General features: G+C 60.0%; 1 protein-coding gene across 1 annotated transcript in view; it reads right to left on the reverse strand.

Moving 5' to 3' along the window:
- Window positions 1–7195: 7195 nt before the first annotated feature.
- Window positions 7196–17255, reverse strand: part of ADGRA1 (adhesion G protein-coupled receptor A1) — a 33996-nt gene continuing 23936 nt past the window's right edge. Inside the window, exons 6-7 of the mRNA XM_081247134.1 lie at window positions 9402–9500; window positions 7196–8460 (exon numbers count right to left, since the gene is read on the reverse strand). Of these exons, the coding sequence (XP_081103260.1) occupies window positions 7239–8460; window positions 9402–9500 (1321 nt within the window). The 3' untranslated portion in view covers window positions 7196–7238. The remainder of the gene's footprint in view (window positions 8461–9401; window positions 9501–17255) is intronic.

Genomic DNA, 17255 nt, shown 5'->3' on the forward strand with positions numbered 1-17255 from the left:
CTTTATTACTGCGTTTTGGGGCCCCTTACATCTTGCTCTGGGCATCTCGTCCGCCCAACCCCTCGAGGAGCTGTCAGCTTCCGGCCTGTGCTTCCCGCCGGACCCCACAGTCTCGGCCCGGGACTCTGGGCTCCCGGCCCCCACCCAGACCCTTCAGGCCCTGTGCCTTGCGCCCTGGTCCCCAGGCCTCCCCACCCTCTGCCGATGCTCCCGAGAGGCGGTCTCAGCGTCTGACCAGCCACGGGGGTCATCCTGCCTTTGTGGGCCCCCCAACATTTGTCCAGGATCCATCCATGCAGCGGCGATGGCACAGACTGCCTGCCCGCAGGCCACACGGAACCTGCTGTTCGTCAGCCAAGTCCCAGCTGCACTGCGACCACCTGGCGGTGGGGGCGGTCTGTAAACAGCAGGAGGCCTGCCTCCACCCGCCTCCACCCCCCGTTTGGAGACGTTGGCATGGGGTGACATGTGTAGAAGCTGCATGGCACCAGCGGTTTTTGGGGCCCTGGTATCCCTCACGCACGTGTGTTTCCTCGGGAACCCCACACACAGGGGCCCCGAGGGTCTGTTCCCGGCTCCTGGGGCCGGCGACAGCCTGCTCCTTATTTGTAATCACCCATCTCGTAGCCCGTGTGGCGAGCTGGCGTGTCAGCCCCCGAGGGCAGGGCCCAGCTCCCAGACTGTCTTCTCGGCTGGGTCTCCAGGGACCAGTCCTTGCAGACTGGAGGGTCTGTAGGACGTGCATCGGCTCCCCAGCAGCCCAGGTTCCATGGAGGTAAGTTCTTGGTGTCCCATCGCCTCCCCAAGGGGGCACGAAAACATCCTGCCACACACTTTGCACTCAGCCTCTGGGATATTGGGGCCCCTGGAGGCACGGCTGGGGACCCCCTGGAGGAAACTGGGCTCCCTTCCCAGGGTTCCCAGAGAGGAGGGGCTCACAGCAGACAGGGGCTGCCAGGCCAGGTGAGAGGGAGGTCAGAGCCTCAGTGGGACTGAGAAAGGCTGGGACCTGGGACCGTTTGCGGCAGTGCTGCGTACCTGCACCTGGACGCACGTCTCCTGGAGCAACAAAATACGAAGAAACTGTGCAGGACTAAAAAGACCTGCGTGGGGACTTCCCTGGGGGTCTAGTGGGTAAGACTCCGCACTCCCAATGCAGGGGGCCTGGGTTCGATCCCTGGTCGGGGAACCAGATCCCACGTGCATGCCACAACTAAGAGTCTGCATGCCACAAAGAGGAACTAAGACCCGGAGCAGCCCAAGTAAATTAAATAAATAAATATTTTAAAAATACATAAGTAAATAAAATTTAAAAAAATAAAAATAACTGTGTGCATGTGCAGTTGGGGCAAATTCTGGACCCAAAAGATACAAAGAGACCAAAAAACCCAACTTCCACTTTCGAAGAGCCTGGAGCAAAAGCAGGGTGTTGGGAGCAAAAGCAGGGCACTGCCCCTGCCCCCTGCACACAATATCACCTAAGGGGTGGGCAGACCACGGACGCCACCCTTCCGGCCCGACCCCTGGACACGCCCCTACCCTCACCCCATATGAGGAGCCAGCTGGCCCCCTCTCTTCCCTGCCCCGCCAGGGAGCGAGCAAGCAAGGGAGACTGTTGTTTGTTCTCACTCCCCACCTGCTGCAGCAGGGGCCCCAGTACAGCCTTGCCTGAATTTCTTGTCTGGCCTCTGATCAATTTCAATTGATTGGGGAAAGCCAAGAACCCCGGTCGGTAACAGGACCTGCTTCTGGCGGGAGAGGGCTGGGGTGAAAGAAGCCTGAGTGTGCACGTGTGTGTGTACACAGGCCGGCATGTCTCTCACGTGCTTCCTTGCACTCCTGTGTGTGTGGGGACACGCGTGTGCTTATCCGGGCACGTCCCTGAGCAGAGCTTGTGTGTGCGCCCGAATGCACCCGTGTGTGTCTGCGGCCTCCCCTGCCCTCTGAGGCTGTGGCCTGTGCAGGGACCCCGCCCACCGTCCCCAGGGCTGCTGAGCCCCTGACTCCTGGGCTGTTCTGCCCCCCCGGTTTCTCCGCCGGAGCACCGCTGAGGCCTGTGCCTGCCCCGCCCTGACTGACCACACGGCCCTGATCTCCCACCTGAGACCCCAACTCCACGTCCAGTCGGCCCCCATGACCTGGGATCTCCTTCCCGAATCTTATTTCTTGGATCTACTGCGGTCCCAACCCCTTGCTCCCACCATGTCCATTCTGTGCCGCCCACCTGCTCCTCCGGCCTCGAGCTCAGCCCTGAGGCCCCCTCTCCGCCCTCGGGGGGGCTAGGCCTCCCTGGTGGCCAGCGGCGCCACGCAGGTCCATGCACCCCAGAGGTGGCGTTTCAGTCTCACGGGCTTTCGTAAGAGATGCGGATCGTCTGTCCTCAGCCCCAGACTTGCCCCAACACAGACACATTTCTCCTGGATCTGAGTGACTGAGACTCGGCCCTGGGACCAGGCCACGGACACCGGCTCGTGGGAGGGACCTGCACTCCAGGACCCCGGTCACACGCGCCTGAGCTGCCGGGCTGTCCCTGAAAGGGGCCACCCGGGGGTGTCGCCAGAGCTGTGTGTGTGAGAAGTAACCTGCTGCCAGGGACAGGGAAGCCTCGACGTCTGTGCACAGAGAGTGGCTATAAACCAGTGTCACTCTCAGTGCATCCGCCCCGGGCGGCGGGAGGGCCTGGGATCCCCTGGGCGAGGGGGAGTCCGTCCGTGGCCAGTGCCCGCCTGGGCCTCCGAGCAGGACAGAGCAGACCCGAGGCCGCTGGCGTGTGGTGCCCAGGAGGCTGGATGTGAGGGCAGCGGAGAGGACGGTGGAGCCGTGACCCGGTGGGGGGATCCAGAGAGCCCTGCCCCCCACGCCTCCCAGCCACCCTCCCTCCTGGGCGCCAGGGTTTCTGGTCCACCTCCGATGCCAAGCCAGCGCCTTTGGATCTGCTGTCCGGTGCCCTTGGAGGACTGTCCCTTGGGTGGCAAGTCTGTGCTCAGGGCGCCGGCTCTGCGGCTCATGGGAGGCCCAGGCAGGTGGCCGGTGGGCCATGGGACTTGGCCACGTGCACTCCGGCACCGACCAACAACCCCTCCCTCCCAGCCCACCGGAGTGGGGCCCGCGGAGCCGTCCTGCCACCAGCCCCACGCCTGCAGGCTGAGCCGCCTGCCGCGAGGTGGATGCCCACCTCCCAGAAGTGGCCACGTGGGGCCCTGGGTCACGTCTGGGGGAGCCCCTCTCACTCGTGCCAAGGGGTCTCCCGTGTGCCCCTTCCTGCCACGCCTGCCCTCCTGAATGGCCGAAGCTCTCCGATTTGGTCCTCAAGACGTTCCAACGTGGCCTTTCTGTTCCCCTCCCCCACCGGCCTCCCCAGGTGCCCACCGGGGCCACGCCCTCCACCCTGCAGCTGGTGTGGCTGCCGCAGCACTGCTCCCTGTGTCCTCACAGGGCTCTTACCCTGTCCCTCCGTCCCACCTTCTGGGGGGATGCAGAGTTGGCCTCCATCAGGACCAGAGGTGCCCCCTCCCCAGCTTGCAGGCCCCAGAATGTTCTTTGATGTTGGATCCAACAGGCAAATTTATGCCCCGAGGGGCCTGTTTGATAATCAATCATGTAGTAAAAGCTGCTGCTGAAGCCTCGGCTCAGAGACGAACCCGGGGGCGTGCAGGCCAGGGCGGGGTTGGCGGCCATCCTCAGGGGCAGAACACACACACCTGCTGCCCTGGACTCAGGCCAATCTTGGCCGGTCAGCCTGTGTCCAGCTGCTGGTGACACCAATGCCTGAGGCCCGCCAGAACCCCTCCCCACCTGGGCAACACCGCGGGGCTCGGGGTGGGTGGCAGGACTACAGGGGCAACCTGGGTGCCCGTAGGGCAGATGTGGCCCTACTGCAGCTACCACGTCTGTGTGTGGCCGTTCGCGTGGCTGGCCGCGCCCCTGCCCAGGGCCCCCGGAGCTGAGGGCAAGCTGCTCCTGCCAGTGTCCCCCGGCTGGCAGAGGCCAGGCCTCCCAAACCAGCGGACAGTGCTGCTGCCAGCCCAGCCCCGCAGCAGGCCCAGCACGACGCGCCGGCCCCCCGGACAGCTGCCTTTGCAGATGCGATTCATGCCCTGTGACCCCAGCCCCCAGAGGCCGCTCCTGGGCCCCAAGGCTCTCTTCGACCGTCTGCGTCTTAAAGAGCCCAGTGGGCCAGCAGGATGAGAGACAGAGTGGGTGCCCCCCCACCAAATCCCGGTCCAGCCCCTTCCTGCAGACCCAGCTGAGGCAATGCCACAGACCCGGAGGGGCTCCCAGGGGTGGCGTGTTCAGAGGTGGCTCAAGGGGCTTCTTGGAGAAATCGGGGAGGGGGTCGGTGGAGGTGCCCTTAACTAAGCACCAACGCTCCCTGCAGACAGCAGTGCTGGCCAGACCTGCGGGCGAGTGCTTTCCAGGTCCCCAGCGGATGACGCCACACCAGCGCTCAGGATGGACTGTGACGCGTCCCCGGCTGAAGCACTCAGGAGAGGGCTGCTCAGACCTGCCAAGTTCCCTGAGTCCTCTGGGCTGATTGAGGTTGTCACAGTGACCCTGTGAGGCCACCAGGCCTGCACAATGGTAGTCAGACTGGAGCGCACAGCAAGGCCAGGGGACTCTCTGTGAAGGGCATCTACGCGCATGCACACACACTCCCACACACACACGTGTGCTCTTCCTGCACTCACACGTACAACTCAGGCACTCACATGCTCACACACGCACACTCATCCCCACACTCACACCTCTACGCAGCCATATGATCCAAACACAACACACAAGTAAGCACACACACATGCATGCACTCACCCGTGCACACGCTTTCACACGTGCGCATCTGCACACGCTATCATGTGCTCACACACTCATCTTTATACACGTGCTCTCACACTACTCACTCACTCACATGGGCACCCACCCACCCAACTCAACATAGCACAGTCCCACCCTTGCACGTGCACTCACAATGCACACACACGTGACAGACTTATGTGTGACATGCACACACTCACACATGTGCACCAACCAACTTGAACACAGAATGCACAATGCACTCAGCACACGGGCACACTCCCCCCCCACACACACAGGAAGCACACTCTCACATACACCCCCCGCGTGTATGCACACACATAGCACAAAAGAAGGGGTGACACACAGCGTTAGACTTCAGACGGTGGGCTGTGGCTCTGACCTCCCGCCCTGCATCCTTTTGGAGGCATCGTCCACGTGGGGCGCTCCCAGATGCGGTCGTGCCGTGGATTTTTATTCCTGGAAAACATTACCTGCAAACGGAAGGTGTCACAACCCCGTCTCCAAGTGGACTCAGGAGGCTGAAGCAATATTGAAACCCACAATGTTTAATATTTAACGTCGAGTCTCTTTGGTCTGAATGATGAGCTGCTCCCTCTGGTCTGTCAGGGGCGCCGGGGCAGGAAGAATGGGGGCCGCCCTCTGGAGGGGCCGGAAAGACAGCCTCGTGGCTCCCCGGCCTCTCCCAGCCCCGGGCACCGCGGTGGGCCTGCCCCCCTGTAGGGAGAGAGATGCTTGCGGGTGCTATGAACCAGCCTCCCAAAGTGCCAACAAGGACAACACTGTATTTCGTCGACGGCTCTGCACCTGCAGCGTGTGCCCAGCACAGCCCAGGGGCGCTGGTCCTGTCAGCCGCAGGAGCGGGCAAGCAGGCTGGTCGGCGGTGGAGACAGGAGACACCCAGCGGTCATCGGTTGCCCGTCTGGTCGACATGTGAGGATACATGGGGCTCGGGGCAGGTACCGGCCACCTTGGTCTGTTACAACGTCACTGTTAGGTTTACAGGAACTCCAGGAAGTGGGGCTCCTGTGCTCAGATACTGGGCATCTCACCTGGGACACCGGACACCCCCCAACCCAGGTGGGTGTGAGTAAGGATCTGCTCCTGCTGGAGTCCCCGCCCAAGACACAGAGGCTGACAAGTCCTGGTGATGAGGCTGCACCGGGCAAGGAGAGCTCGGTGCTTGGATGGCTGGAAAACACTCTATCCTGTGTGTGCGTAACGCGCTGTGTGCATGTCTGTGCGCAGTAGACGTGTGTGCACGGGCGGCATGTGTGATGTATGCTGTGTGCAGTGCATATGTGTGCACTCTTGTGCATGTATGGTGTACTGTGCACGTGTGGGGAGTGTGCACGTGATGCACATGTGCATGTACGTGGCACATTCACACATGTATGTGGTACATGCACCAACACGTGTGCACACGTGTGTGGGTGCACATGTCTGCACATGTGTTACAGACCCTGGGAGATGAAGGGAGGGAGCAAAGACTGCAGAGGCCCACACACGCATCCCTTTGGGTGTCTCAGCTTCTCCACGGGGACCCGTGGATCCCTTCCCATGGGACATGCCACTTGCTGTCACAGAAGGATCTCTGTCACCGACATCTGTCCTCTATGTCATGGCTTTGTGCCCGGATGTTCATGGAAATGCCAGACCCTCTCTTTTTGTGGCAGGGGACTTTATTGTTCCCAAACGCTCATGGTGCGGGCGGGACCCATTCCTGACAGCACCTGGCTTCGGAAGTCGAGTCTACATTAAAGGGTGTGTGGGCATTTCCAAAGGCACGGGCCCCTCAGAGACCCCACTGGCCCTTGGAAGGCCTAGGGTCACCGAGAGTCCCTCTGCCCTTGTGCTCCCAGAGTACGGCTGCTGCCCCAGCGTCTGTGATGCTCTGAGGCCTGCGGGGCGGGGGTGAAGGTGGAGCCGGCACTGGGCAGAGGTGCTGGCTCGAGTCCCTCTGAGAGTGGAGGGGCCTGGGGCAGCTGCCCAGAGCGCTCTGGACTGACAGGCAGGCTGCCTGCCTGCCCCGAGGAGCAAACCTACACAGAAAACACACATGAAACACTAGGAAATATCGGGGGCGCCACCTGCTGTGGCCAGGCCTAGCAAGGCAGGTGGCGGGGCAGATGGGATACACGCCGGGCGCTGAGGGTGGGTTTCTGCCCTGGGCTGCCGGGGACTGGGCACTACGGGATGAAAGCAGGTGACTGTGGACGTGGACCGTCCGGCTGCCCTTGGGGCTTGCGGAGGCCGACGTAGCCCAGAGCGTCTTCCCGCTCAGGCCCTCCAACGAAGGGGTCAGTGGCGGTGCCGCCAAGGCTGGGTCGCGTGGTGACCCCCTGCCCACCTCACGTGGCCGAGGCCCTGGCTCTGCTCTGAAGCGCGTCCAGGCCGTGTGGGCGAAGGTGCCAGAGCCCCGCCTGCTACACGGTCGTCTCGTTCCTCCAGGGCCCCGTGCGGACGTTACCCGCACTGTCAGAGTCAAAGGGCGCAGCGTCCCGTGCATCACCATTGACCAGCCCGTTCTGGCCGGGGCCGCCAAAGGGCAGGGACTGTGTCCTCCGGAGCATCTCCAAGTGGGCCGGACCATGGGCTGCCTCCCTGCCGGGCCGTGGGGGACAACCATAGAGCACGGGGCTGGCGTCGCCACCCTCGGGCTGGCTGACCAAGGGGAAGGGGTCACCCTGGGCACAGCAGGCCAGTGAGTGTGGCCCCATTGGGCCCTCGAGCGAGCTGGGGGGGCTGTCCGTGTGCGAGCTACGGGGGCTGCCGTCCAGGCTGGACGGGATGTGGTAGGCGTACTCCTGCTCGGCCGTGGCTGCCCGGTGCTGGCTGAAGTAGTGAGGCTTAGTGCTGCCCTGGACGCACCTGTGCAGGTGCGGGTCGTGCCCGAAGGCGTCCTCCTCGTGCGCGTGGACGTGGGCTGCGTCCTCCATCAACTGCTCGCACTGCATCTTGGCACAGCAGGGTGTGGCTGGTGACAGGCAGCTGACGTGGCTTTGGGTGGCCTGCAGGTTGGTCAACTTGCAGTGGCCGGCTGGCGGGTGGCCGAAGCCCAGCGTCTTGCCTGGACGCGGTGAGTCCTGCAGGCAGGCTGCGTGGCTCAGCACATCCCCGTTGGCGTCGAGCGTGGGGCGGGCGCCGAGCTTCGCGGCGTGGGGCTCCCCACGGGAGGGGCGGCAGGCCCACCAGCAGTGCCACACGTCTTCCCGCTTGGCGCAGTGGTGGATGAGCACGAAGAGCCCCAGGGTCACACAGAAGGCGCCGTACAGGCAACTGAAGATCATGTCCAGGAAGTGGCCCTGGGACACGGCCAGCGCCCCAAAGGTCCACGTGGCCACGAACAGGAACAGCGTGAAGGCGGCGGCCCGCAGCTGGGCCTTGAACGAGTGCTCGTTCTGCAGCAGCGAGGTGACCAGGGCATCGTGGGCGGGCGGCGTGGCCAGCGGGGCCCCGGGGCTCTGGCCGGCCTCTGGCCCTGACAGCCGCTGCCGCTCCTCCGCCCGCTCCCTGAGCTCGTACCTGCGCTCTGGGTGGCGCCGCAGCTGGACGTAGGTGCCGAGGAAGTACACACAGGTGACCAGGGAGATGAAGGTGGCCGGCCCGTAGAAGGCACCCAGGCTGGGCTCCCAGGCCATCCAGCAGCTGTGGGAGGAGAGCAAGTCAGCGAGGGGGGTCGCACCAGGCAGGGCACCGGGTGGGACTAGGGGTCACCGCTTCCCTGAGCTCGCGGGAGGGTCACCGTGAGAAAAGGGGACACACGAAACCGGGACGGGGCCGCCCTTGCTGCCTCCACCAGACAGCGTGGTGGGAGTTCGGGGACGCCGGTGGTGGCGGTGGCCTGCAGGCGGCAGCCAGGCCTGGGCTCCGAGCCTCGGGCCGCCTCTCTGGCGCTGCTGCTTTTCTCGGGCGGCTGCCTTTCCTCCCAGCTTCAGCCGGGCCTGGTGGGGCCGCAGTGCTGGGCCCAGGAAGGGGTGAGCCCCGGGGGAACAGGGCCTGCGTGTCCTGCGGGGCTTTGCCCTGGGGGGCAACTGGGGGAGGAGTGTGAGGGTGCGGGCATGGCTCCAGCGCCGGGGGTCGGCTGGGGGCCGTGCTGCGACCTGGGGCTGGCGCTGGCCTCCCCAGGAGGCTCTACGGTGAAGGGCAGGGGGCGCGGTTTCGGGGAGAGCCCGGGGGGACCCTGCAGCCCCGGAGCCTGAGAAGCCCACAGAGGCCACTGCCAGGTGCAGCCGACCGGTGGCCTCACGGCGGGAGCGGCCTGGCCAGGGCCAGCGAGGCCGAAGGCCCCAGCCCACCCGCCGGCCGCGGGGGCGCTAGAGGCGGCAGAGCTGGGGTTGGGGGCCCCGACGGGGCGGGGTCTGTCTCGGCTCCTACGCACGGCCGGGTCCACGCTCTGCGGTCCTGGGCGGGGCGGCCCTGTTGCCGCGGGCACCCCCTCCACCCCTCCTTCCAGCCCACAGTGCCTGGGGGACCGGAGTGGGGGACGGCGGGTGGGGGATGGGAGGCGGGGAAGCCCGCGTGTGGGGAGGACGGCGCTCCTGGGCGGGGCCACGCCGCCCCCCGACCGCGCCGCGCCAGGTACTCACTACGCGGAGTCCTCGTCCTCCATCCCGTAGTTCCCGATGTTCGTGGCGGCAGTGATGCCGCAGATGATGAAAGGGGCCCCTCCGCTGATGAGGTAGAACCTGCGGGAAGGGGCCGCTCACTGCGCTCCAAGTCCCCCTGCAGCCCCAGGGCAGCCCCCTCTCGCCTTCCTCGGGGCAGAGCGGAGGAGGCGAGGCCCAGGCGTCCTGGCCGAGCAGCTGTCCACCCTGGTGGCGGAGCCGCTGCCAACTCCCCACCCGACCTGGCCTCCCCTGCGCCCCCTCCCCCACGAGCCCTGCACCCCACATTCCCCACCCCCTGCATTGCCCCCCATGTTCCCTCACATCCCCCCACCCCCTGGGTCACCCCACGTCTCCTCCATGTGTTCCCCCCCCCCCCCCCCCCCGCTGCTACACCTGTGCAGAGGTGACCCTGGCTGGGCCCAGCACGTGCATCTGGGAACATGTGGTGCCCTGGTTCACGCGGCAGAAATAACGGGGAGAACGTGAAGCCCCTGAGTGGAGGGGGAACCACAGTGGACAGGGTGGAGGGGGCTGCATGCTCCATGGGGGACAGTACAGGGCTGTGGTGGACGCCGTAGTCAGCCGCCTGTCCCCCTTCAGGCGGAGCTGCTCATCCCGCCGGCGCTGGGGCCTCTCAGCCCGAGCCCAGGTAACGCCTGTTCCAGCAGGTGGCTGGCGTCAGTGACTAGCCATGCGTGCTCAGGCCAGTTGGCCCCATAACCTCAGGGTGAGAAACTCACAGGGGCCGTTCCTTGTGCCTTTGTGTGCTGCCTGGCAGCCCAGTTTCTCAGCTGCTTGGGGGCAAGTTCTGGTGTTTGACCCCACCCTGGGAGGACAGGGATTCACCTGGAAGGGAGTTGCCTGCCCGCCGTGAGCTGACTGTCCCATCTGTGGGGCCGCAGCCAACAGCTCTATCCAAGGGTGTTGGAGCAGGATCCTGGGGAGTGCAAGGGCCGGGGACTGCCAAGCACCTGTGCCACGGGCACCTGGCCATGGAGCGTGCTGGTTGTCACACACGGTGATGGGTGGTGCCTCTGGTGGGGAGAGCAAGGGGCCAGCTCGGGGAGGATCCCCCATAAGAGGGTGTCATTCACAGGATGCCACAAATGCCCAAATCAATGGGAGGGCACCAGGCCCCCAGTGAGGGGAGTGACACGGATTCCAGGTCCACGGGTGGAAGTGGATGATCCTGCACATGGTCACACCCAGTGATGGCTGGGGACTCCGTGCCTCCCGGAATTCTGTATCCAGAGGGCACGTCCTCCAGAATGAAGGAGAAAGAAAGACACATTCTAACAAAAGTAAAACCGGGAGCATTTGTTGTCAGCTGACCTGCACTTAAAGAAATGCCAAATAAAATCCTTTAGGATGATAGGATGCTGTACCAGACAGAAACTTGGAGGAATGAAGATCATCAGAAATACTGAACATCTGGGTAAATATAAAAGATTTTGTTTCCTCTTAATTTCTTTAAAATATACATTGGTGCTTAAAGAAAGAATTTTAACACTGCCTTGAGGAGTTTACAGTATAGGTAGGGGCACTATCTATAGTGTCTGTAGCATAAAGAGGGTGGGAGGAGAGATGGTCCCATGCAGTTGCAAAGTTTCTAATGTATTTTACATGAAATAGTGTAAGTTTCAAACTAAAAAGACTGTGGAAAGGCTGTGGATTTTAATCCCTAAAGCAACTATGAACAGCTAATAGGTAAAAAGTTAATAGATAAATTAAAATGAAATGTTACAAAATATTAAAATAACCAAAGAAGAAAATAAAAAAGGGAAGGGAGGACAGAAAAAAAAAAAGAGAGAAATGGAGCAAAAACAGAACAAATAATGAAATGGAGACCAAACAAAACTCGCATTAATTTTTTTTTTTTTTTTTTTTTTTTTGTGGTACGCAGGCCTCTCACTGCTGTGGCCTCTCCCGCTGTGGAGCACAGGCTCCAGATGTGCAGGCTCAGTGGCCGTGGCTCACGGGCCCAGCCGCTCCGCGGCATGTGGGATCTTCCCGGACCAGGGCACGAATCCGTGTCCCCTGCATCGGCAGGCGGACTCTCAACCACTGCGCCACCAGGGACGCCCCCCATTAAATTTTAATGGAATAAACATTCTACGTCAAAGCCAGAGATAATCAGAATAGATTAACAACAGCAAAAAAGCAAGACCCAGTTATATACTGTCTACAATAGGAGGAAACATTTTAAGTAAAAAGACACAGAGAGGTTGAAAATTAATGGATGGAAAAAGCTATCCACACTAACTGAGTCCAAGAAGGCCAGAGTGACTGCATTAATACCAGACAAAATAAACTTTTAAGAGAAGAGAGAAAGAGGGGCATTTCACAATGATATCAATGTTAGTTCACAGGAAGACATTAAAATGTAAATGTGTGGGAGCCAAAGGGAAGATTCAAAATATGTGAAGCAAAAATGGGCAAAGTTAAAGGGAGAAATAAACAATTCCAAAATCATAGTTGATGTTTTGAATTCCCCTCTCTTATCAATTGATAGAACAAGTAGGCAAAAAATTTGTAAAGAAATAGAAGATCTGAACAATAACATTAATCTTTTCCCTAATTGCTCTTTCTAGAACATCACACCCAATAATTGCATAGCACTCATTCTTTTCAAGTGCACACTATTTACCATCGCAGACAATGTGATGCTCCATCAAACAAGTGTTGATAAGCGTAAAAGTATCGAAATCATACAGAGTTTATTCTCTGATCAAAGTGAGATTAAATTAGAAACTAATAGCAATAAACTAACTAGGAAAACCACAAATATCTGAAAAATGAAATGACATACTTCTAAATAATTCATGGGTCAAAGAAGAAATCATAAGGGAATTTAGAAAATATTTTAATCAGAATGAGAAAAAATACAGTATAATATTTCTGGGATGCAGGGCTTAGAGGGACACTCATAGCCATGAGTATTTCTATGAGGAAAAAAAGAAAGGTCTAAAGTTCAGTGACTGAAGATTGCACCTCAACAGGGCAGAAAAACAAAAGAGCAAAGTAGACTCAAAGTAACCAGGAGGAAGAAGATGACAAAAACAGGGACAGAAATAAATGAAAAAAGGAGACAAAAAATAGTGAAAATTATCATGCCAAAATTCATTTCCTGAAAAAAAAAAAAAGTCAACAAAGCGATACACTCATAGCTGGACTGATCAGGGGTAAAGAGAGAGAGCACAACTTGCCAGCATCAGGAAGGAGGGGTCAGCATTGTCCACCCACAGACACTGGAAACATGAGTAAACTATAAAGGACTGTACACTAACTATTTAGCAACTTACATGAAATGGATCAATTCCTTGAGAAAAATACAAGTTAGCAAAACTGAAACGAGAAGCATTAGAAAATCTGGATACTCTCTTTCTAGTGAAAACACTGACTTCAGTATCCACAAACATCTCACAGAGAAGCTCCAGGCTCTGCGAGTGTCCCCAGTGAATCAGAACACACATCTGAGGAAGAGAGGACACCAATCTGATATGGGCTCTTCCGGAAAATAAAGGAGGAGGGAACACCTCCTGACTCAATTTACGAGGCCAGCATGAGCTGATACCCAGCCCAGATGGAGACATTTAAAAAAGAGTTGATTACACACAGCAACCCTCAGGAACACAGACACAAACATCTCCAACAGTGTGTCAGCAGATGAAATCTAGGACTTTATGAAAAGGACAAAGCATCATGACCAAGTAAGAATGATCACAGAAATGCAAATTAGCCTGTTATTCATAAACATCGATCAATGCAGTTCATCATATAAACGCAAGGAGAAGCCATGTGATTGTTTAATAGGTGTAGCAAAAACATTTCAGAAAATTTAAGATGCATTCATCATAAAAAAATCTCAGCAAACTAGGAATCGATGAATCTCCTCAACCTGCTGGGAGGCGTCTATGAAAACTGGTAGCCAGTGTCATCCTTGATGGTGAGACGGTAGAGCTTCCCCAAGATCAGGAACGGACAAGGTGCCCCTCCCCCCAGTCCCTGCGAACGGGTCCTGGACACCCCGGCACCCTGACGAGGCAGCAAAGAAGTAAAGGCACCAGTGAGAATGAAGTAAGTGCATTTCTGTTTGCAGGTGACCTGACTCGTTACCTGAAAAATGCTGTGGCGTCTCCAAGACAACTGCTGGGACTAACGGGAGAATTTAGACGGTTATGAGCTCATCACACAAAAAGTCAGTTATACTTTGTACATGAGCAGGAAACCACTGGAAAATAAAAGTGCTGTTTACGATGACATCAAACCAGAATCCCAGCAGATTCTTTTTTTTTAAGTGGATAATTTATTCTAAAATTGATATGGAAATGCAAAGGGTCTGGACTATCGAAGGCCATCCTGAAAAAAAGACGGACTGCAGGATAGACTACGAAGCCCCAGCATCAGGACCGTGTGGTCCTGGAGGGAAGCCTGACAGTGGACAGGGACACTTGGCTGTGTCCCATCCAGTCTGGCTAGGGGTCTCCCCATGGAGAGAACAGCTGAGCACGGCCCCTCCACCAGGGCCTCCCTTCCTGGGGTGAGGCTGGGGGCTCCCCACTTGAAGAGAAACTCTCAGAGCTCTTTCTGGGAGGCGGGGCCTGTGTAGGCAGCACTTTCAGCCTGATGACAACCAGTGACAGGTGACTGAGCCCCTCCAAGCACCTCCGCGGGCCAGACCCGCATCGCTGCCTGCAGCCCCTCCAGGCTCACTCCTGCCTGGGCCTCCCCTTTCTGTCTCTGCCTGGACCCTGGGCCCTCCCGCTGCTCCGTCCGTCCTGCGGCTCCAGGCTCACCTCCTCTGCGCCTGCCGCGCCGTCTGCTTTGTTCCCTGCATGCCCGGGTCACCTGCATGTTCTCCGGGCCTCGCCCACCCCGTTCCCCTCAAGCTGCCGCCAGCACTGCACCTTCCTCTGAAGAGAGGTGCCGAGTCTCTGTTCTCGTGGGACATCCGCTATTTGTAGGTGAGAGCGGGCACAGGGGGGCAGGCCCCTGCACTCGTCCGAGCACCTCGGGGCATGAGCTCTGAGTGCCTTCCCTGGGGCTCCGGGCGTGAGCACGCCGCCCGCCCGGCCAGCCCGGAGCAGGAGGAAGGGGAAGCGACGTGCCCGGAAGCTGGCCAGGTTCACAGGGTGCTGCCACAGGCCAGTGTGGCCCGAGGCCTGAGTGAGGGGCAGCCTGAGGGCCAGAGGCTGGGGGTGCTCCCGCCCCCGTGCAGGGGCCCAGGGAAATGAGCAGCGCCTGCAGACCCTGCAGGCGCCGTGAGCCAGCCTCCGGGATTCCAGCCCAGCGCGAGGCGGGGCAGCGGCCAGGCCAGATAAAACTGCAGGGACGATGGCCCGACCGCCTCAGTGAGTTGGGGAAGTCTTCCCAGGGGAGCGAATGCTTGCGGACCGGCCCGAGGGTCCTGCTCCAGCCACGCAGCACAGGGGTCTGGCCTGCGGGCCTCCGGGCCCCCGGGCCCCCGTGTTGCAGCCGCTCGGCTCCCACTGCTGACGGGGCTGCTCAGAGAGAAACCTGGGGTTTGATCAGGAGACGCCTTTAGCACACGGTGAGGTGCATCGGCAGGCGGCCCCACGGGATGTGACACGCATGGGACGGACCCCTGCTCAAGCCTGCACCGCCCCCCCGTGGCCCCATGGCTCAGGGAGCCCCCAAGAAGCCCTGCAGCGGGGGGCCCAGGATGGTCTCTTCTCTGGTGTCTGGGTCGATGGAGAAACGGGCGACATGGCTAAGCCACAGCCGGGGGGTGGGGGGGACAGCTTGACCAGAGACCCCGCCGTGGGTCTCCGCCCGGGCCATTCAGTGCTGCCGCCGCCTCTCTCTTCCCTGGAGGCCGAGAGGCACCCGGGGCCCTGGAGCCAGCAGGTTGGCTCTGCTCTGCCCGCGGTGGACAGTCGGGGCCCACGCAGCTGACACCGTCCTCCCCGCCAAGGCCAGGCTGCAGCCGGACCCAGCCTGTGCCCTGGCCCTGTAGTCCTGCAGGGTGAGCGGTCACGGCCTCTCTGCTGCCTCCGGCCAGGCGCCCTCCAGCCCCCGGGCGCCTCTTCCTCTGCAGGGAGCTTCGCCTGGCCTTTGCCTGGGCTGCTCCGGCTCCAAGTCCACAAATGCGGGGCGGGGGGGGGGGGCGGCATGCCGAGTACAGGTCGCGGGGCGTCGTACAGGCTCGGTCAGCAGAGGGCGCTGGAGGCCGCCTCCGGCCCCTCGGCCAGGGCGGCTGTTCTCGCTGCGGCCGCTGGGCGCTCCACGGTGGGGATGCTCCGCCCCCCACCTGCCCCGGCTCCCCCGCCCCCGCATGGACCTTCCTGCCGCAGCCTCCACTCTCCACCCCAACCAGCCAACTCTAGTCCAGCCGCAGCCTCTCCGTGAGGTCGTGACCCCAGTGCTGGAGGGGCCGCGAGCCGAGGGTGCAGCCACCACTAGAAGCGGGCAAAAGCACGAAAATGGATTCGACCCTGGAGCGTCCGGAAGGGCCAGCCCTGTCCACATGTGGATTTAGCCCAGGGGGGTTGGTTTAGACGTCTGACCCCACGACTGTGTGATGATAAATTTGTGTAGTTTTAAGCCCCTGAATTTGTGGTGATGTTTTCCAACAGGAGCAGGAAACGAACCTGGTCCCCAGCTTACACCACCCAGAAATTCCCGTCCCAGGCGGAAGTCAGGAGTGTAAGTGGCGGTGGAACCACAGAGCTGAGTGTGCGAGGCATCTGTAGAGAATGACGGGTTTGTTAACCGGACGCAGCATTCGTGCCCCAGACTCCTGCTTCAGAGGGTGCTTTCCAGCTGGTAGGAGTCGGGACAGCTGTTGGTAACACCAGCAGCCCCAGGTGATGCAGGGGGTGTGTGCTGTCCTATGGCAAAGGACAGACAGATGGACGGATGCACGGCCCAGAGGGAGGATGGGAGGAGGCTGGGTGCTCAGCAGGGGACGGCAGATGGGACCCCCAAGAGGTCCCCCCGAGGGAAAGGGGCAAGGGCTGAGGGGTTTGGTGGGGTCACACCCCCCCTCCGGCGCCACCAGGAGCAGCGTAACTGCAGGAGAACTGGTCATTTGTCCACGTCACACAGCCAGATGGTGACACAGTTACAGAGACGGGTCTGAAAAACACGCTGTGCAGTGAAAGAAACCAGATAAAAATATGAAATGAGCGATTCCATGTGGATACGGCTCAAAGTCAGTGCAGACAAAACTGGTGTTTAGGGGTGCATACTTGGGGGGTAAAACTATTAAAAAAGGCAATAAAAGTCATGAATGAGGACAGGGAGGGGGCTGGGTGTGGGCACGGCTGAGGTTTCCACAGAGGAGGCTTCTGTTTCTTCCCCTGAAGGGCACACGAAAATTTCATAAACCTGTGCTGATATTTTAGACTTATTTGGGGTGTAAATGCTCTATTTCTCAAAAAAAAAAAAGTTTAAAAAAAAAGGAAGAGAAAGAGAAAGGACCAGCCCTCTCCCTGAGCCTGGGGTGCCGCAGAGCCTGGAGAGTGTGGGCTCTGGCAGCTCTGACCCCGCCTGCCCGGGCACCTGACCGTCCCCCATCCTGTCCTCTGAGCTGGGCCTCGGCCCTGCCCTGCACACTCGCCTGGCTGGAGCCAGCGTCCAGTCAGAATAAACCAGCTCCTGGGACAGAGAATGCTGGACAGCCAGCGCAGTGCCCAGATGGAGGGCGCTGTCCCTGCCGAAGCCGCTCGGGTCCTGGGCGGGCAGCTGTGGGGCTGAGTGAGGAGCCCCTGCGTGTGCCCATCCCCAGCTCCAGGCAGGCTCAGCTGCCCTCAAGGGTGTGGTGTCAGCGACGGGCACACAGTGAGCTCAGGCCACTGGGGTTTCTGGCTC

Source organism: Mesoplodon bidens, assembly GCF_964165515.1.
Source record: "Mesoplodon bidens genome assembly, chromosome: 1".
Taxonomy (NCBI): domain Eukaryota; kingdom Metazoa; phylum Chordata; class Mammalia; order Artiodactyla; family Ziphiidae; genus Mesoplodon; species Mesoplodon bidens.